This window comes from Diadema antillarum, unplaced genomic scaffold, assembly GCF_040938485.1.
Source record: "Diadema antillarum isolate AM-2024a unplaced genomic scaffold, OU_Dant_1.0 seq00000138_RagTag, whole genome shotgun sequence".
Taxonomy (NCBI): domain Eukaryota; kingdom Metazoa; phylum Echinodermata; class Echinoidea; order Diadematoida; family Diadematidae; genus Diadema; species Diadema antillarum.
The window spans coordinates 404,889-427,526 of record NW_027271215.1 but is presented as its reverse complement, the minus strand read 5'-3'; the positions used below and the strand labels follow the sequence as shown (position 1 = coordinate 427,526).

General features: G+C 35.9%; 1 protein-coding gene across 1 annotated transcript in view; it reads left to right on the top strand.

Annotated features, from left to right (window-relative positions):
- Positions 1–5,193: 5,193 nt before the first annotated feature.
- The window catches only part of LOC139727648 (polypeptide N-acetylgalactosaminyltransferase 11-like), a 30,334-nt gene continuing 12,889 nt past the window's right edge, over positions 5,194–22,638 (top strand). The window contains exon 1 of the mRNA XM_071638628.1: positions 5,194–5,674. Within this exon, the coding sequence (XP_071494729.1) occupies positions 5,293–5,674 (382 nt within the window). The 5' untranslated portion in view covers positions 5,194–5,292. The remainder of the gene's footprint in view (positions 5,675–22,638) is intronic.

The following is a 22,638-nucleotide window of genomic DNA, read 5'->3' as shown; positions in this document are numbered from 1 at the left end:
GCTTCCCATTCTTACTGTGCTAAAACTTAAATATTTGACTAAAAAAAAAAAGGACTATTAAAAGTTTTTTATTGTTGCTTTTTTCGCGCCACCAAATTTTTCTCTCCGGCCACCAAAAATTTGAAGGGCCACCAAAAAAAAAAAAAAAAAAAAAGTTAGAGTGGAGCCCTGCCATTAGGCATGGCTCGACACTAAATTTTTTGTTTGGTGGCCCGATGGGGCCACCAAAATCCTAAATTTCAAATTTTTGGTGGCCCGAGGGAAAAATTTGGTGTCCCCTAAAAAAAAATAACAAACATTAAAAGTCCTTTTTTTAAAAAAAATGAGTCAAATATTGAAGTTATGATAGTAAGAATTAGAAGTTGGATATATCTACTCATGAATAAACTTCAACAAACTTGCAACACTCACTCTCAGGCACTCATTCAGTCCTTTTCATCCATCCTTTAAACAAATTTAACTGCTAATTTCCGGCGCAAAAAGTTACGAATTTATTGACATACTTTTCAAAAAAATTTGGTGGCCCGAGGCGGGCCACCAAATTTGCCCTTTTTTGAAATTTGGTGGCCCGACTTTCATTTTTGGTGGCCCCGGGCCACCGGGCCACCGTTAGTGTCGAGCCCTGCATTAGGTATTGTACTTAACCCCCCCCCCCCATGTTTATCTTTTAAATATCAAGAGTCAAGTGCATTAAATGTAGGCCTACATGAGCTGGGCGACTTGCGGGCCATGAAGGTGCACTGGGTTGCAGCAGGGATTTGTGAAAGGGACATCACTGATAGAAATGTAGGCCTAGATTTTTTTTTTCTATATCTATCCCTCAATTTTTGTTTTATTTCGATTTCATTCATTGCTACACGTGCATTTGAATCAATGTTTCTTTACATAAACAAAGTAAATTTACAAAACTTACACTATTTCCTGCCAAGGAGTATATAGGCCTACATTTGAATCATTCAACTTGTATGTTCATTCAAGTATCAAAACAATCAAAATTCATGTAGAACCTACCAATTTTCAATACTGTATACAAAGCATACAGGATATTACATGAACTGCTTTTTAGCAGTCCTCCCCATTTCCAGCATTTCAGTATACTTACAATATTTTGTAAACTTATCCTTTTTTATGTATTATGATGAAATTTATGTGTTCAATTTTTGTAAAATATCTATATGTTTTGTTGGAAATGGGAAAAAAAATGAATGAATGAATGAATGAATGAATGAATGAATGAATGAATGAACTTTATCTCTTGCATAAAAATCCCCAACTGAATTCCCATTCCCCTTAACACAAATAAAAATCTATTTTTCCTTATTATCAATTGATTTATCTGCTCTAATATGTAGGCCTACGCCCCACTATAAAATACATATATGCATAAATGGATGGCATAACTGAACTCCACAAGTATACCGGGTACTCTAACCAGAGATGATCGTCAACAGAAACACGTACTAGTATACGGAATGACGAAGTGACAACAACCGAAGTAGAAATATTTGCGGCATGAAATTTCGCGAATTGGAGCGACCGCGGCGTTAAATATCCAGTATACAGTGGGGACAAGAATTTTCGCGTGCATTTCGAATTTGCCAATCTTAGCTCCTCAACGTAATTTTCATGCACGCGAAAACACCGTTGTACAGCCGTGCAGTGAAGGCCACAACCAGCAACCCAGAAACCTATATTTCTAAGTCAGGTAAAATTTCGGTTTTGTGAAAAAGAATTGTCTACAAATTATTATGAGCATACTCGTGAAATAGGTTATTATGGAAAACTTGAGGTGATATGCACCGCCGGAGCTTGTCATGGTGCTATGAACGATATACCGGCCGGGTACGTACGGTAAATAAACTGACACAACATTGCAACAAGTTCCTTTTATTTACGTTGTCCCACATATCCATATCTGTGTCGTCGGTCGCCGGTCGTGATTTTTTTAGCGAGCTGGGCCGGGCCTGAGGCCTGTCTTATAAAGACTTGTGATAGAAATCAATCACAAGTTTCTTGTGAGCTGCAATGCAAGTTGCGATTGATTTGGGGAGTTGTGATTGATTTGAAGTCTTTATATGACGGGGCCGTTGGCGCTGGCAAGTAAAATGTAGCGGTGGTTAGAAACTTCGCTTCATCTTCTTCGCCTTCGCGTTCGGAGAGATAAAGCCGATGCGATGGCGATGCCATACTAACGACAACGTTAGACAGAAAAAGGCTAATCCGTGGGTCCAGAGGATTTTTTAACATCATTTTTTTTTACATTTATTTAACGTTACGGCTCTCCTCCTTTCATGTTTTTAGGAGGTAAACTTTATTTTTAGACTAACGTCAAACGACGTAACGTTAGATCTAGATTCTAGTACCTCTATTTATTTGTTAGCCTCCTGGCACTCCTGCTGCCTTCGTGAGCTCCGCGACCGCGGAACATGTAAAATTTAAATTTGATTTGATTTACTAAATCACTAGATTATAAATGCCATACCCGATGCTCAACGGTCTAAAATTTTAGTCTAGGGTCTAGATCGAACGTTGAATATGGGTTATGCGCTCTGCTCTGGAGATCTTTAAAAAACTGTAAGTGTACTGTAAACTTTAATGGTATTGGTATTGATGTCTTGACTTCATATTCTGTTTTTTGTTTTTTTTTTCATTAGGCCTACTTCATATAAAGATCTAACATAATGCTTTTTCACTAATCACTAGACTGTATGCTAGATTCAGGTCGTGGTATGGTAGAACAAAGTAACAATATTTACATCTCAATAAAATTACATGGTAATTGATTTAGAATCTACCTAACATTAGATCTCTCTAGAGTCTAGGCTAGTAAAAACTAGAGTCTTCAGAGGTCTATAATCTACTTCTAGAAATCTTGTCATGTATCATTGACGATCTAGATAGAGTCTATATATTCAATGTTTGAATTTAATATGATTGAAAGATAGGGTTCTACTAAAGTATATTCTATACAGATGTGGTATTACCAGACAGTATGTAGATGCTTCAACTAGGCCCAATTCCAGACACTTTAAAACTTCCAGACACGAAATTCCAGATACGCACATCGTAATGACATTCAATATGTGTGGTACTTCATAGACTAACCTCAGCTCGCTCACCATACAGAGTGTTGTATGGGCCGAAATCACCAAAAATGTGACACAAAAATGTAGAAACCCTAAGAAATCCACATTTCACCTCATACTGTATTTAGATCTAATAGAAGAAGATGTCAATTTATCACAAGACTTTATCATGTAAATTGTTTGAAATGTTCATGTTAGACTTTTTACCGTACAGTACAAAATTTGTCTATTTTCTCTTTGTTGTCTGCTTGGCACAATGTGTATGGTGAATCGTGGATATGAATTGTGATTCTGGTACATGTACAAGATGTGAAAGACATTGATTATTCCATTATGAAAATCGTGTCTGTAGTTAGACCATGCTAAAAGTCTATCTTTTTGCAGAGGGGTTAACTTTTTTTTTCTCCAAACTTTTTAGCCCTCCTTGGACTACTGTATTTTATTGTCTCAATGTCAACATCTATACCAAATCATGATATTCAACCATAATCTTGTTTTTTTTTTTACATTTCTCTCGTTAACATTTACACAAACATTTACACAAACACATAGAGGGGTTAACTTAATTTTTTTTTTTCCAAAAATCGGAGTGAATAATTTACATCATTTTGTGAAATTTGTATTCAGAATTTTTAGGACTCTGTGATATAACTAGTGTTATTTTGGCCGAAATTTCGTTCTCTGAATACGTAATTCAGAGCCACACACACAAAAAAGTGTCTGATGATATGATCCACTCTCCTACTAAAGCAAGCTGCCCTTAATTTAACCATGATAACGGCATCCAAAATTTGACCGCCGGCTACGTATTATGCTTTTACATATATGTCAAATTTTGGCATGGGAGTTTGTAGCCTGGTGCAGATTTTTCTATACAAGAAATATGCCAAAGACAGAGTAATGCCAGACATTGATTAAAACAACTTGTCTAGAGATTTGTAATGTAGTGTAGTTGCAGTCAACCTGTCTTTAGCGACCACCCAAGGGAAAAGAGTGGCCATTATAGACGGATGGCCATTAAAGACAGGTTGTCCAACATTTAGTATGTATTGCATACATGTACAGTATCATCATTTATTCATTGTATGCATCTCTTAAATCTGTACATGGGTGTATAAAGCATGCATGTGCTTCATGCATTGAATATTACCGTTATTGATTGAGCTATTGCACATAAGTACCTTCCTATGTCAGAAAGTTATGAAGTACCTAGGAAAGACAGAATTGGTAATCTAAAATTTCTTTCAAGGAACTTCCAAATACAAATTTAATAGGCCATCCTTATCGCCACCCACATCCTTTCTTATGCCTTTATAAAATGCTGTATCATAAGGAAACAACCGATGGTATTATGACGTAGGGTTAAATACATGTGTGCGCAGCATGTCCCCTTTCTCATGCCCATTTTGCGCATCAAAGTACATGTTGGGCACGGTGAACAGCAAGCGCCTATCACAATGTTTTGCAGCTTGTGATATCTTAAAAAACCTGTTGAGGACAGGTCTCGAGTGTACTCGGGCATGAATCTATGGGAAATGCATGTTGTAGCAAAATCGGTCCGTCCTCAGTGGGTTAACAACGTACTTATTAGGACACGGGCTGTCCTAAATATCTTCCTAAAATTCTTTCCTAAGTGCATTCTAGAATACCAACTTCTTCTAAAGTCAGAAATTTGCATACTGTAAAACATGATATATTCGCGGCATGAAATTTTCGCGAATTGGAGCCGACAGCCTTTTTCGTGGCATGAAATTTTCGCGAATTGCCACTGGCGTTCAATGCATGTAGTGTAGACAAAAACTTTCGCGTGCATTTTAATTTCGCGAATTTCGGCGCTCGCGAAATTCGCGAAATTAAAATGCACGCGAAAATTCCTCGTTTTACAGTATCTCATCCTCATTTGCTTACCTTCCTAGGTTTCATCATAAGTTTAGGAAATAAGTTAGGAAGACTCCTGAGGAAGAAACTTACTATTTCAGAATACCTCTTAGGAAAAAATCCTGACTTAGGAAGAAATTCCTAGGAAGGATTTCAAAATACCACCCCAACTTTTAAATTTCATGTGGCATTGTTATGTCCTATTTTTTTTTTTCAGATTACACAAAGGGGCCAGGGTCTCCTGTTCGTTTATGAGCTTCATCTTGATAGCAGTATGGCCAAGCCGATATGACTGACCTAGCAAGGTGGTGCAGACTTTAAGTCAGATATGTCTAACATCCGCCTGGTTCGCTGCTTTTGCTATGGAATCTCTCTCTCATCTGTTATCTGGCTGCTTCTCATCTATCTGTTCCTCACTGAGGTGGGGAAGGACAATTTGGATGGCCTCCCGAATGGGAGGCTTGCGTCCAGTCGCAGGCTGCGTCCGGTCAAGATGATTGCGAATCCCCACCCGGGGGTGCGGTCATTCCATGTGGGTGGGGTCCTCAAGAATGCTGAGGGTGACGAGTGGAGGCAAAATAATCTTGTCATTCAGGATAAGGACGCGGTCGATGCCAACAGAGTGAGGCTGGTTCCTCGAATTCCCAAGCCCTTGCCTGATGCAGCGGACAAAAGTGACCACGATGCAAGGCAGCAAGGCAATGCACCAGGTACTTTGATGTTCGCAATCTCTAATTTTATGTCACAGAGTCGAATAGCTATATGCCAACCTCTAGTCTTGACATTGTATGTATTATCAATCATGGTACAGGCTACTCCCATTAAGATACAAAATCCTTGGGACCGGCAGTTTTCTTTGTGTTACGTCTATATCTAAATTTTGTTGCAGCTAAATTAAAAAATGTGTATCTGAAGGTATATAATAATGATGATTAAATGGGACCTGAATTTTTACTACTTTGTAGCAAAATTTTGTTATAATCATGTTCATTGTAATGGGAGTGCCCTGTATCACCATTGGAGGTACTATGTAGATACATTTCAGACGGAGCCATATTAGAATTTACTTTATGTTGAACACAGAGATGCATGTACTGCCGGTGATATTGGGGAAAATGCATACATTTGATAGATCATCTCTATTATAATTTTGTTACCTCCTGTCCTCTGCTGCTTCTTTAGCTGAAATCAGTATGTTGTCTTTAGTGTTCAAAACCAGGTGACCATGTCAATCTCTCTACTCCATTGTATGTGCTTTTCCAAACAACCTTCTCATTACTTTCATTGTAATCATATACATGTAGGGTGGTCCACAACTTGAAATATAAGCATGTTGCAAGCTCTGAATGTGAAAATATAGTGGAAATTAAGTGCACTGAGTGCACATCACAAGCACATATTTTGCAACTCATTTCCCAATGTGCTGCTTAGGTTGATATTCTGTCAGGTATTTTGCATACAAATTTTCTGCGTACCAACAGTAGTTGATGTTTCTCAAGTTTTGCACATGTTTTTCACATGTTTGATTACATTTTATTTCAAGCATGTCAATTGTCGCCTATTCTCTCTATTCTCAAAGATGTTGCATAGCATGGTGCTGGCGTTTGAGGATGTTGCACAAGTATTAGAACATGTTGCAGCGACATGCTCAAACCCCTTGTGGACTACCCTGTGTAAGCACATTCCAACTCTTAGGTTTAGCTAATTGGATGCTATGAGGGAAGCCCTGAGCTTTATATCAGATCTGCATGCACTGCCAGTATATATCTTGACTTCTACTTCTCTTTCTCTGAATACCTGTAACTCTATACTGCTTATTCTACCTTGTTTTCATGCAAACACACTCGCGTTGATACACAAAGCTCTCCAGCTGGGCCTGCAAATCCACTTTGTATGCGCTTGCTTCCTGGATATTCTGTAGCCTATAAGAGATCAAAGTCCTGAGGATCCTGTATCATGTTTTACATGCGTCTTCTTTTTTTTTTTTCTTCTTCTTTTTTTTTTCAAAGGAAGGAGGATTGAATGGGAAGTTAGAGTGGTGTTTGATGAACCTGTTCCGACGAAAGCGAAAGTAGGATAGACCAGGTTGTTGCTAGTAGAGCTTTTCATATTCTTGACTGGACTCAAGTGAGAGGAAACAATTACCTCATCAGATGTTACACAATAATGCAATAAATCATTCGTGTGATGCACAATATTATTCTTTATTCCCATTCTCTCACATCATTAACACCAGCCCATTTTACGGGACTAAAAGACAGACAGACAGACACACACACACACACAAACCAATACGAACCTTTTAAAGAGAAAATGTGAGAAAGGTGCCAGTCCAGAGCTCACAGTAACAGTAATCAATGCAAGCACAGGCTACAATGTGACAGGAATGATGCTTGCTGGAATGGACACTTAAACTAGCAAATACAAGCATGAAGACGTTTCTAGGGAGCACTCTTCCTTGACAAACACATGCAGACATGCAGTGTGTGCTTTGTATGCCTGCGTGTGTTTGGACAATTTTTGCAGTACCTCAGTCTTGCATACAGTGTATTATAAAATAATTTTTGTTATGTCCTGGCTGATACCATGTTAAGAAAAAACAAAAATGTGATAGATTAATTGATGGCTATGAAGCTATGGAGGTACGTAGTGTATATTTGCAGCTTCATATGTTCAAGCTTTTATCATGAGAAAAGGTCATGAATACAGATTAACCAATACCAAGTATGAATCTACACATGTATAAAATGTAATTTTACAGTGTGAGATTCTAAAATATTATTTTGCAAGGTCATACAGATCGCCTGATGAATATAAGATCATAGCTGCACTTGTATAAAATGTACGTAGGCAGTTGTAGAGTTTTGATACTTCAAAATCTGACCCAATGTGTAACAGAAGGATTGACCATGCAGGGTGTCGCAGAAATGGATATGTTTCTATAAAGATTGTAATTTCGTGAAAGTCAGCACCCAAGTTGTTTGAAGAATTTTCTCTCCTGTAAGTTGTGGCATAATAATTACTAGAGAGGCACTTTGAGAGTGCAAACCTCCGCCAAGCATGCAGCTCATTTCCACCACAGGGGCCCCTTGCATAAAAGTTACTAGGTATTAACTTTGCCATCCAATGGTAACTTCCATGGAATTCATGATTTTGATTGGCTGATGAGTATTGTTGCCATGGTAGTTTATTTATTTATTTATTTATTTAGTTATTTCCAGCAATAGGGTGGATAGCCCTTTCAGCACAGCTGATTTTCAAAGGGGTCCACTTGACATACATGTACATATGAAATTCATATAAAAAACAACAACAGCGATGAATACACATTTTAACTTGTACAACGTGGGTATGAAATCATTGTAAAAAATTTAAAAATGTGACTTACAGTCGACTAATTGATAAATTCATCAAAATTATTTCAGTGGCAAGTAGAAAAAGATATACACACAATGACTCACAGTCGACATGTTAATATCATATATTGAAATAATGGCAGTAATAGAAATAGCCGGACAAAAACGATAGAAATATGCTCAGAGAACTAAACTTAACACAACTAAATACCTAATCAAAATACTAATCAACAACAACAAAAACGTATTTAAGTGTGTGTGTGTATATATTATGAAAAAGGGGATATCTAAAACCGGAAACTTGGAACCGGTGACCAAATGATAAATAAAACAATACTTCATATAAAAACAGATATTAAAAATATGAATACAAATATATCAAATTACAACTTAAGAAGCCTGGATCTCATTTTTCATCTTCTTACAAAAACAATGTGTATATTTTGTGCTTCGGGTGACCAATGACAATGAATTGAATAAACCTGAACTTGCATATAAAAAACTTCTTTTCATAAAATTTGTGTTAGGTTTGGGTAACCAAATTTGAACCTGAGAATTACGGAGTTTATAACTGTGTTCTTTTAAATGTATTCTTGACGAAAGATGTTGTGGAGCAAAGCCGTACAAACATTTATGCAACAAAATCACATTTACTCTTTTCCAACGAACATATATTGAATATATACCTGATTTACTAAACAGTATCGAGGTTCTTTCTAAATTATCTACCTTTAAAACAATACGTAAAGCCCTTTTCTTTAAAACGAAGAGCCTATTCAAAGTGGACTTTGCGGCATTACTCCATACTGGTGAGCAATAATCCAGATGAGATTGAATAATAGAAAAATACGACATTTTTGCAACTTTGAAATTCACACAAAACCGGATTTTCCTCAGTAGGAACAAATTTCTCAAAATTTTCCCTCTTATATAATCCACGTGGAGTTTCCATGTAAGGTTTGGATCAAATACAACTCCTAAAATTTTACATTTATATACTTCTTTCAACCTTATACCATTTATTTGAAGAATAATACCAAATTCATGAAAATGCTTCAACTTCTTCCTGGAACCCAAAATCATATATTCTGATTTATCAGCATTCAAAACCAGGTTATTCGCCGTCAACCACGTAGAAATCTCTTTCAAATCTTGATTTATACATCTTGTCATTTCAACAGGATTATTGGAGGAAAAATACATACATGTATCATCTGCATAAAGAGATAAATCACAATGTTTGACCGTGTGAGTAATATCGTTTATAAAAAGTAAAAATAATACCGGCCCCAGTATCGAGCCTTGTGGCACCCCATACACAACAGGAGCAGGGTTAGACATGGCACCATTCACTTCTGTTCTTTGCATTCTTCCGTTTAGATAATCCGTAAACCACGACAGGCTGGTGTGGTCAAACCCATATAACCTTAACTTTTCAACCATTGGATGGCAAAGTTACCATAATAGTACAGTAATCTTTATGCAACGGGCCCCTGATCTTGTTCTTCCATAGAGATATCAGTGATTTCCACCCATCCGTACTTACAATGTATAGCATTGTGTGCTGAAAGTCGCCCGATTTCCCAATATAGAAACCCTGATCTTGTTCTTCCATAGAGATATCAGTGATTTCCACCCATCCGTACTTACAATGTATAGCATTGTGTGCTGAAAGTCGCCCGATTTCCCAATATAGAAGCCTTTGTTATGTCATAAACCCTCTGCTGCATGGTGCGCCTCGCCCTAGCAAAAACTAGAGCACGCACTTTAGTGCGCGCATGCAAACTTCAAATATGCGCAGCCTGAACTCCCAAGTTCATTGACCCTACCTGCCGAAATATAAAAAATCCTTCATAAATTCCCCCAAAATTTAATCATCTGTTACATGTATCATTCTAAACCTTTCTTGCAAGTTTCATCCAAATTCGTCAACTACTTTTTGAGTTATTGTGCACACAGACAAACTAACAAACAAACCAACGGTAACGAAAACATATTCAATTCAATTCAGTAGTTTATTTATTTCCATCATCAAAAAGAAAAGAAAAGAAAAAGTTGACATAATCCAAAGTGATACAATTTTTTTGTCATTTCTCTTACACTCGTCTGATAAAGGATTTTTTCAATACAGTATAAAGTATATACACGAATGATGTCGTAAAAAAGAAACAATGCACTTTGCCATGGCAACAAAAATAGTAAATAATCACAATGATGGAAAACAGTGTTCCACTAAAAAAGCCAAGCTTGTAAGACATGGAACACTGGAACAAAACAACAGCAGCACCAATTTGTTATACCAATAAAACATATTCATTTTAAATTCTTCTATATACTACAGTGCACTCCCGTTACAACGAACACGGTTGTATCGAAATTTCGTTATAACGAAGTAAAACTTCTGGTCCCAAAATTATCGCCATTAAAGTCTATGGTACAAAATTCGCTTATAACGAACACGGTTATAGAGAAATTTTTGTTACAACGAAGTCTTTTCCGAGCACCACTGACAAAGAAAAACAAAAGAAATGTGCTCCATTATAACGAAATGCGGATCGCTTTCGAAAATACCTTAGAGGAACAAGGTATTTACAGCGTCTCTGCATCGGCGAACGCGTCACATCACTGTGTGTTCGCTTGGTGTGTCACGCAGTTTCCGAGGGGGACTTGCGTTATTGTAATACAATAATCTGAAATTGATTGACTATTTGTTTTATTGTTCACATAGCTTTCCAGTGTATGACGAGTATTCAACAAACAGAATATCATATATGCGTGGCTTCCTTGTTTTCGTTGTACATGTATATTGTATTTGTTCGTTTATAACGAAATTTCGTTATAACGAAAGAAAACTGACGGTCCCGAGCATTTCGTTATAACGGGAGTGCACTGTATTGTACATTTTACTCATTGATATATGATGCTGATACTATGAACAATACTTACTAGGATTTTAGAATGCAAACGTATAAACTATGTAACATATCACATTTGTGGCACAGACACTATGGGGCCAGGTGTGCCAGGAAAATTGAACGGAAAGGAAAATACATGTATGCAATCGGCCACAAAAAACATAACGACGACAACAACAACAATAACACAAAACACAGAAGTAACAGAACTTGAGGAAATGCACTCAGACAGATACTGGACAAAGAAGAATGAGGAAAAAGGAGCAGGGAAGAATAGAGAAGGAAAAGGAGAGGGAAAAGGAGAGGGATGGAAAAGGTCTGTGGACACACTACAAAATCTCAAGGAAAAGTGAAACATGACAGGTTTTTTCATTGAACAGAATTAACTGGTATATTTTGAAAACAAATATTTTTTGAGTTTATAAATACTTAAATGTAATTAACTTCACAGATTCTTTTAGATCATTATCTAAGCTATTCCAAAATCTGGGTTCGGTATAAACGAATGTATTTTGAGTGTGTACAGTTCTTACGAAGGGAAGATGAAATTCTTTAGATTGTCTCGTGGGATAATTATGTGTGTGGCTGTTACAATGAAATAAAGAATAAAATATTTTGGGTAGATGGCTGCAGTTGTAATGAAACATAAATTGATACAGTTGAAACAAATACAACTCTTTTATTTTCAGAATTTTGTGTTCAAGGAACAGCTTGTCAGTATGAAGATATGAAGGTTAAAAACAATTCTGAGCGCCATCTTTTGCAGAAGAAAAAGTTTATCTAGCTAGCAATGTCGAATATGTGTTCCCCCAAGCAAGAATTCCGTAATTCAAGTACGGCAATACCAAACTTGAATAAAGCGTAATCAAAGCCGAAGAAGGAAGATAATATTTCAGTCTATTCATTATGCCTATGTTACGTGCAATTACATTACAAATATTGTTTATATGAAACTTCCATGATAACTTATTATCAACACAAACACCTAAGAATTTAATAGACGAAACCTCTTCTAGGAGAGTAGTGTCAAATATAACATTACCTGGTAATCTATCTAAAGAATTACTGAAAAACATATACTTTGTCCTCTCAATATTCAGTGACAATTTATTTGCATATATCCATTGTGAGACATTCTTCAATTCATAATTCACTGTAGTAATTAAAGTATTAGGGTCAGGGTGGGAATAAAAAAGATTGGAATCATCCGTGAATAATATGAAAGAGAGTTTATCTGAAGATCTATAAAAATCATTAATGTAAACTATAAATAACAGAGGGCCTAACAAACTTCCTTGCGGAACACCACATTCTATTTTCTTCATAGAAGAATCAAAACTGTTCACATGTACATATTGAAATCTGTCAGAGATTTTTATATTTCATTATCTGGTTGACATAAAATTTTCTCTTTTGTAAATGCAATAAATTAGTAAGGGTGTTTTTATAAATCACATATTTTCGTCTATTTTTATCCGTAGGATTACTCCTGTATTTATAAAACAAATTATTTTTTCTATTAATCGATCTTAAAAGTGATTGGGTTATCCATGGGAGTCTTGGAGTTCTTTTGTAACTACTTTTCCTTATACAAAACGGAATATGTTCATCAATTTTAGAAGTGATAGTTTTCATAAAATAATCATAACACAAATCAAGATTGGTATTGTTGTATACAAAAAACCAATCAATATCTTTTAAACTATTTTGCAAATTAATAAGATTATTGGTCGTAATCTTATGACGTCTCTGATAATTATTTTGCCTAGGAGATAGCTTAATTGGCACTTGTGTAAATATAGGATAATGATCAGAGATGTCAGATAAAACAATACCAGACTCAGGAATTGGGAGAATATTACAAAAAATATTATCAATCAAAGTGGCAGATCGGTCAGTAACACGGGTCGGCTTAGAAATTAACGGTAATAAAGAAACAGACATTAAGGTTTCTACAATTCTTGCAAAATACGTTGGGAGTTACATTTCATAAGATCAATGTTAAAATCACCCATTAAATCTACATGTTTATTTGTAAAAATAGAGTTCTGCATTAAATTTTGTATATATACAACAAAAAAATCATTCGGATTCGATCCAGGGGGTCTGTAAACAACTCCAATCAATATGTTTTTCCCATTCGGGTTTACCATTTCAACAAAAAGAGATTCAACTACATCAGTCATGACATTCAGTTCTTCGTGGATAGAATATTCAAATTTGTTGGGGATGTATAAACCCACACCACCACCCATTCTTTCTTTTCTATTTCTGTACACGAAATCAAAGCCGGATATAGAAATAAATGACTTATATGGGAGTCAACCATGTTTCGGTCAGACCTGTAACGGAACAGTTATTACCAGAGTTTTCTAAAAATAATGGCAACTTATCAAAATTTCTACTTATGCTTCGTATATTCGAATGAGCTAACAAAAGATTATCATCATCACTATTCATAACATATTGTTTATACTGGTTTACAGTCAGATAAACACATGTATGATGAACTTTGCACAGGATCTTGGGGATCAAAAATTATATTCAAATTCTTGTGCCGAAGCATTAAGTTTGTTCGATATGTTCTTGAATTGAATTGTACATGAAAAGAATGTTACAGCAACCAGCATTATCAGACTGCCGGGAACCATGCAGTACATCACACCTGCTTAGCAAAGTATTTCAAAGTATAAGCGTGAGGGGATACAGAGTCTTTCACCAAAAAACAAAAACAAAAAAACATTAATTTGACTTACAGATTCAGATTCTTAGATACTAAAAAATTGGGACAACAGTTCATATCAGTGCAGGTGTAAATGAGAGAGCATGCTGCTCGTAAATAACATGCCAAACCTATGACCAGTCACCCCTCAAAATCTTTTATAGACGCATTTGACACAGACTATTATTCAGATTGAGAGACGGAATTCAGCATGCATATAGTTGATGTCATATCGGGCAAGGCCCTGGTAAAACGTACCCATCCAACCCATGAACGATTATATCCCAGGACAGGCATTACATTAACAAAGATGAAATATTGTGGGTAATTATACTGAGGCTCGCCAGAATTTATTATGGAATTACAGAGCCGTATACAAAACGAATCATAGATGAGGTTCCAATAATCTACTTGAAATGCTACTCCAAATATTTATCACACCAAAATCATATTAATAGATTGGGTCACAAAACGATACTGAATGTTTTAGTGACATGAATGATCACTATCATTTGCTGGGATTGTCAAATGTGGGATAACCAGCGATTATGGGCTTGAGTGTAACGTGAAAGAAAGAAGAAAAAAGCCCTCTGGTAATGTTCGTACAAAACCAGTAAAAAATTAACCAAAAACAGGGTTGCATTTCATTCTCAAATGTTTGAACTTTCAGAAACACTGGATAGATGTGTTTTGATAGATGTCTTGTTGAGGCCTTAAATAACAGTTGCAGGCTTTCAAGTGGCCCTACTTTTCCTACTTTTTTACTGCTGTCCCTACTTTTCGTACTTTTTTTGTTCAAAATCCTACTTTTTCCTACTTTTTTGGTGAAAAATCCCGAAAACAAAATGTGCAAGGCTACCCGGTACTTGAATAGTTTATATTCAGAAATGATGAGTAGACTCTAGTTGCAGATTCTTACTGGTGGGGAGAGCCTCTTCAGCATGAAAGAGGGATAGCACAGACCAATCAACCACAAGACTGCTGCCAGCCTCAGCTTTTGCTCCTGTGCAGATGTGATTGATCCCACTGATAGTGCAGCCTAGGACTTGGAGCAGTGCTCAACCAGCTCTCATCATCGCTCAAAATTACCAGGTAAGCTTGCCATATACTTAAAAGTAGAATTTGACATGTGACTTCCAAAGAATACAACTGAGGGAAAAATGCTGCCTACAGCCAGTTTTAATGGATGTAGAGTTCAAGCATATCATGTCTAATGCATGTGCTGGAATGCAAATCCTCAGAAACCAGAAATTTCCTTTGCTAAGATATGGTTTACTACGTAAATCGTAAAGGTCATGTCAGAACAAGAAATGACACCTTCAGATCCCCATTGCCTGAAATCCTTCAATAATGTATGTTTTGATAATAATTAACAATGATTGCAATATGAAAAACTTAATATAAAAGTAAGTTTTTCACCACAGAAACTAGATCTGGTTGACGTGAGGATGAGTTATTCCCAAGAAGGCATGGATTGGTAGGGACCCATTTGCATGAAACTTGCATATTACTGAGGCTAAATCAAAAGCACTGCTCCCAAAGGTAAACTTGACCTTTAACATGAGACATATGACTTGTGATATCTATTTGAATCATGGTCAGGTGGTAGATATGACTACTAGAAACCTTAATTCATCTGAAGGTAAACAGCTGAAGAAAGTTAGTTGCTGAAAAATCAGATGAACAAGAAGAAATGTTAAATTAACAGATCCCACAAATTGTTAACAAGGAGTGAGAACAACAGTAATTAGCCATCATGAAAGATAAAGACTAATAGAGCAGCAACCTCTTCATGGACAATCTTAAAAGTTGATAGCTTGTATACGTCTTACAAGTATTGTTTAAGAGGTTGAATTGCATCATAGGTAAGACATACAGTACATTACCTCGAAGAACTTAAAAGAAAGTAGGAAATGGAGGAACTTCACAGAAAACAAACACAAAAATAATATTTCAGTAACATTTAAAGATTGATTGAAGTTTAAACCATGAGACGTTGAAGTTCACTTCCTGACGACATTTACAAACTTTTAGGAATATGTAGAGAGAAAAGCCATCTAAAGCATTACCTGAGAAAAAACCCTAACATTCAAGAAAGATAATGAATGCATATTCCACAAATAAGAGCAAGTGTGTGGATGTTTTAAGTTGAACCGCCAAGAGCAGTTTGTTAGGTTTGGAGGAAACAACTTGCAGAAAAATTAGAAGCCATGATGTCTTTTCATTCCACAGATCTTGCAAGTTTTAGTTAAGGCTGAACATCTTTTTATTACCCAGCTAGTTTGAACAAGATGTGAGAAAATGGTAGAACAGAAATCTCGTAATGAAAGTGGTCAAAGTGTCATGAGTCATTTGAAGTGACATAAATCCAAAATATTGAACCATCTGAAAGAGTCTTGGTAAAATGTGAGACAGGGAAACTTCTTAAAGAAGTAAAAAGTGAATGGATGGATGTGTATGCCAATTGTGTCAACATACAAAACTGTAAGTTGAAGGTGAAAACCAACAGAACAATGGAGAGTATCAAAATTGAAAGGGCACAAATACACTGTATTTAAGGGGGGGGGGGGGAATGGGAACTGCATGGTAAATATACAGATCTTCTAGAGTGTATTTGCTCTCAAACAACCAGAGAAATCAGAGAAGCTAGCAAGGACTAAAATGATAATGACAGTCACTGTTTATTTACTCTCCAGATCTTGCAAAGAGTAGTTTATAAGATTAACGTGCTGAAATACTGAGCCAGCAAAATATCTGGAGAATGAAAAGCAGAATCTCAACCATGTACAATTTCAAAGGCAGAAGGATGTAATATTCTAAAAATATATGAAGAAGTTTAATTTCAAGATTATTGAATGAACTTAAAAGTGCCTGGAATAATTGCAAAATGGAGAATCTTCTTGAAAAGGTCAAATAGCTGTATGTGTATTCAACAAAAAGGGTCATGATGAGCTGAAAAAAGTTGAATGTAAAGAACTATTAACTATCCCCAGTAAATGTGACAAATATTGCAAACAGTAGTAAGTCATTGGAAAGTACAGAATGATTATTTTCTACAACTCTTTCTGAATTAACAAAAATGTAAGTTGATTCAAGAATTGATGAAATCTAGCATCAACAGAACACCAAAGAAATGAAAACTTTTTTATTTGTTATCTACAGAAAATTATCAAAAAATAAAGTCATTTTATGCTACCTATAAAGTCAGTAAGACTACAGACAGTGAGAAACAAAAAGCAAATGTACATGTATGCTCCTCACATCTTGTAAAGTGGAGTCATTTGGTTATATTACAGTCTTATGTTACTCTACATGCAAGAATACTACATTTCCCTGATGCTGAAATGTAAAGTATTTACTTTTTTCTCTCTCTCTCTCTTTGGATGTTTTGTGTTCTATTGGTTTAAGTGTTTCAAATTGCCTTGTGTTTCCATCTACATTGTGATTGATCATATGATCACTAGAAATTCAGTTGTGGACACTATGCCATAAACTCACAGTATTTGAGTGTGTAGATTTGTAGTGGACCAGGATTTGCAAAATAAAGATGTCAATGCATTGGTAGATATAATTTCACTTCGTAAGGCCTCACTGTCATGAGACAACCCATTCTTCATGCTTGTCTTGCTAGAAATGTAATATGATAACACATGCTCTCAGAGACTAATACTGAGCGCTACATATAAGTAGTTTAAATTATCCTGTTATTTTGAAATGTTTGAACACATGTTAAGTGCTTACATGTATTTGAAATTGAAAGTCTCTCGGAAAGATATAATTTCACTTCGTAAGGCCTCACTGTCATGAGACAACCCATTCTTCATGCTTGTCTTGCTAGAAATGTAATATGATAACACATGCTCTCAGAGACTAATACTGAGCACTACATATAAGTAGTTTAAATCATCCTGTTATTTTGAAATGTTTGAACACATGTTAAGTGCTTACATGTGTTTGAAATTGAACGTCTCTTGGAAAGTAAGTATATTGCTTATCTCATGGTCATTCAGCTGGAACTTGAAAGCATACTAAGTTGTTGTGAACATCACTTGAATACCTTTGTCAAACATCCTTATATCCAGTCTTCCTCACACTTTTAAATGAAACATATCTCCACAACTTCAAATGAATGTAGATAAAAGTGTCATCTTTTTTAAAATTGCTTTTGTCAAATATCCTTATTTCCAATCTTTTTTACATTTTGGAATGAAACACATATCTTCACAACTTCAAAACATTCAAATGAATGTAGATAAAAGATGCCATCTTTTAATTATGGAAGTGTCTATTAAAACATACCTTTGGCATAGGTGTATAACTTACACATCATGGAATGTTTATGTCATATTTTGTGGGATGATATCTATGTGACCGTCCATCACAAAACCAACAAAAAGTCGCATGCACTGATTTTGTATTAGGACTGAAAATAGATGATATGGGCCAATCCAGCCAATCTTGAGTTTTTCATATTTTCTGAAAGAGCAAGTCTTCTTCTATATTATACTAAAGTTTGGGATCATAAAACGAAAAGGAAATTGTGTTTTTCAGCAGTTTTTTTCTGGAACACTTTTTGGTAGAATAGTGTGATTAGGTGTTTCTCATAGAGTCGTCTTTTCATTTCTTAAAAACCCTGTCCATTCTTTTAACTTTCAACTCCAATAACTTTAGAAAGGACGATGCTTCTGCTTTGAAAGTTGGCATTGATCACCTACAGAATGTGTTAATAAAGCATGCGTAGCTTAATCTGATAATCTCTACATTGTTGTAGCTCCAGTGGTTAACATTCTGTTATTTGTTCCATTCATTGCACAGCTAGCACAGCTTGATAAAGATTGAGCGCTTGAATAAACGCTATACTTCAGGAGCCCCTTTTCGCAGTTCACATTTTTCGGAGTGTGTGCTTTCATTCCAATATGAGGATAGGTTAGGAGAGTCCATTTGAAGCAAGTTATACATCATTTTTCATCTTTAAGTTTGCTCTTTCAGAATCTGCTCTTAATTAAAAATCCATGTTTGGCAACTTTTTGTTGGTGTTGCGATGCGGGATCACATGTATGGTAGGTGTTCATGTCAATCACAAAATTATGTCTTTTCTATGTAAGTATTGTAATAAGTGATCAAGATTCATATTGACTGTACGGTTGAACATGCATTTGTGCTTGTTACCTGACATTGTTCTAACGAACGTCTGCCTTTGTTGTATTTTTCAGGCTCTCCCAGGAGCAAAAGTGAGGCTGAGACAGCAGGGTTGTGAGTACAAAATTAGATTTACATGTAACATCAAGAGTTCTGGTGAGTATCGACGAAAACTACTCCAAAAAGCCTGTACATGTCCTGATTTATTCCTACTTTTTTTCTTTAATGCCCTACTTTTTCCCTCTCATGTCCTACTTTTTCCTACTTTTTTAGAGATTTTGTTCCTACTTTATTCCTACTTTTTTTTTACATTATCCTGCTTTAAAGCCTGCAGTTGCATGTATTTTGCTTTTCGTTAAAACTTCTAGATTTTTCTTCTTGTGGACTGCACTATATAGTTCTATGGTTCTATGGGCCCACTAAAGTGGCATGTATATACTGAGTATAATTCATTTGACCCATTCAATGTAAAAGAATGTTACAGCAACCAGCATAATAAGACTGCCGGGAACCATGCAGTACACTACACCTGCTCAACAACAATTTCAAAGTATTAGCGTGAGGGAATACAGTGTCTTTCACAATGAAAAAACAAAAACAAAATCATTGATTTGACTTTACAGACTCAGATTCTTAGATACTAAAAAATTGGGACAACAGTTCATATCCGTGCAGGTGTAAATGAGAGAGCATGCTGCTCATAAACAACATGCCAAACCTGTGGCCAGTCACCCCTCAAAATCCTTTAAGAACACATTTGACACAGACTATTATTCAAAATGAGAAACGGAATTCAGCATGCATATACAATGTAGTTGGTGTCACATCCGGCAAGGCCCAGGTAATGTCCTATGCCAGTTGTCATGAAAAGAAATGGAGAGGAAAAGAAAAGAAAAAACTTCAGGAGAGGGGTAATGCATAAATCAGAATAATGTCTACCAATCGGGTTTTTTTCAGTATTCTTTCTGTTTTGTGCGTTATAAGGTGAAAACATACCCATGCAACCCATGCATGAGTATAACTCAGAACAAACATTACATTAATGAGTATAAAATATTGTGGGTAATTATACTGTGGCTAGCCATAATCTAATATGGAATTACAGAGCCTTATACAAAACAAATCATGGATGAGGTTTCAATGATTGTAGTTGAGGCTTTACTCCGAATATTTATCACACCAAAATCATATTAATAAATTGGGTCACTAAACGATACTGAACATTTTAATGACATAAATAATCACTTTCGTTTACAGGGATAGCCAAATCTGGGATAACCAATGATTATTGATTGGAGTGTCACATGAAAGAAAGAAGAAGAAGAAGATAAAGAAAAGAAAACCTGTGATAATATTCGTTCAAAACTGGTAAGGGGTTAACCAAAAGCAGGGTTGCGTTATCAATCTCAAATGCTGAAAACACTCGATAGATGTGTTTTCTGATGTGCACTCAAACTATTATCTTGTTGAGGCCTTAAAGAGCAGTTGTATATCTTTTGCTTTTCATTAAAACTTCTAGAAATTTCTTCTTGTGGACAGCACTATGGTTCTATGGGCCCGCTAAAGTGGCATGCACTGAGTATAATATTAATTTAACCCATTCAATGTAAATATATTTATGCAAGATATTACATATATGACACTGGTCCATCGAGTGATATAACCTCCTCCCTTGGTGGAGGTAATAATTAGATAAAGAAATAAGCAATAATGGTAATAATAATAATGATAATAATAATGATAATAATAATGATAATGATAATGATAATAATAGTAATAATAATAATAATAATGATAATAATAATGATAATAATGATAATAATAATAATAATAATGATAATAATTATAATAATAATGATAATAATAATAATGAGCTCTCAAACCAAAAATTTCTGTAATAGTAATAATAAGCTCTCAAGTTTCTATAATAATAATAATAATGATAATGATAATGATAATAAGCTCTCAAGTTTGTATAATGATAATAAAAACAATAATAACTAGAGAAGCGCTCTGAGAGCGCAGACCTCTGCCAAGCATGCAGCTCATTTCCACCACTGATCTTGCACTTCCATAGAGACATCAATGATTTCCTCCCATATGTCATATGTACTTATAGCATTGTGTGCTGAAAGTCACCCGATTTCCTATTTAGAAGCCTTTGTTACGTCATAAACCCTCTGCTGCATGGCGCGCCTCGCCCTAGCAGAAACTAGAGCACGCACTTTAGTGCGCATTTGAAAACCTCAAATACGCGCATCTTGAACTCTCATGTCCATTGACCCTACCTGTCAAAATATCAAAAATTCTCCATAAATTCCCCCAAAATTCTCGGATCACTACCAAAATTTAATCATTTGTTACTTGTGTCATTCTCAACCTTTCCTGTAACCTCCTCCCTTGGCGGAGGTAATAATAATAATAATAATAATGATAGTAATAGTAATTTATAAGCACTAAAGTTTCATTTGAACGAAATCCCGAAAGCTTACTAGTCATTGCTGAGGCAGCTAAAATTATTCATCTATAGGTCCCGTACTAAAACCCTAGCTGCCCACATACTTACCAGTGAGGTATAGAAGGTGCAGACGAGACCAACCGTTAAGACAGAGCCCCACAAATTGAAACCAGTCACTAAAAACAATCATGAATCAACAAAAGTACTGTCAAGGAAACATCGTGAATTAACCGCTCCTGTCGAAAGTGAGTTCCAATTTATTTCAGCAAAGCGGCATGGCTGACTTTCAGAGAATCAAATGGCAGAATAACAATGTCATACATCTGCGGTATATACGGAGCCACTGCCCTTCAGTTCTTACACCTTTTTGCCTCCAACTATACAAGCTAAAACTAACTTATACATCGCACAAAAGTCTTGCTTCATGCATAGAATGATTGGTTCTGACACCAAGTAAACTAGTGAAGCACTCTGAGAGTGCAGACCTCCACCAAGCATGCAGCTCATTTCCACCACTGATCTTGTTCTTCCATAGAGATATCAGTAATTTCCACCCATACGTACTTACAGCATTGTGTGCTGAAAGTCGCCCGATTTTCCAATATGGAAGCCTTTGTTACGTCATAAACTCTCTGCTGCACGGCGCACCTCGCCCTAGCAGAAACTAGAGCATGCACTTTAGTGCGCGCATGCAAACCTCAAATACGCGCAGCCTGAACTCCCAAGTTCATTGACCCTACCTGTCAAAATATAAAAAATCCTTCATAAATTTCCCCAAAATTCTCAGATCGCTACCAACTTTCCTGCAAGTTTCATCCGAATCCGTTAACTACTTTTTGAGTTGTTTATGAGTTGAGCACACGGACAAACTAACTAACTAACTAACAAACAAACACACAAACCGGCAGTAACGAAAACATAACCTCCTCCCTTGGCAGAGGTAATAATAATGAGAAGAAGAAGAAGAAGAAGAAGAAGAAGAAGAAGAATGTGTTATTTATTTAGGGTAGCCTCGTAAGTGTTGCCACTGCTCTACCAGAGGTCCCTAACCATTTACACACCTGGATCGAGAGGGACATTGAGG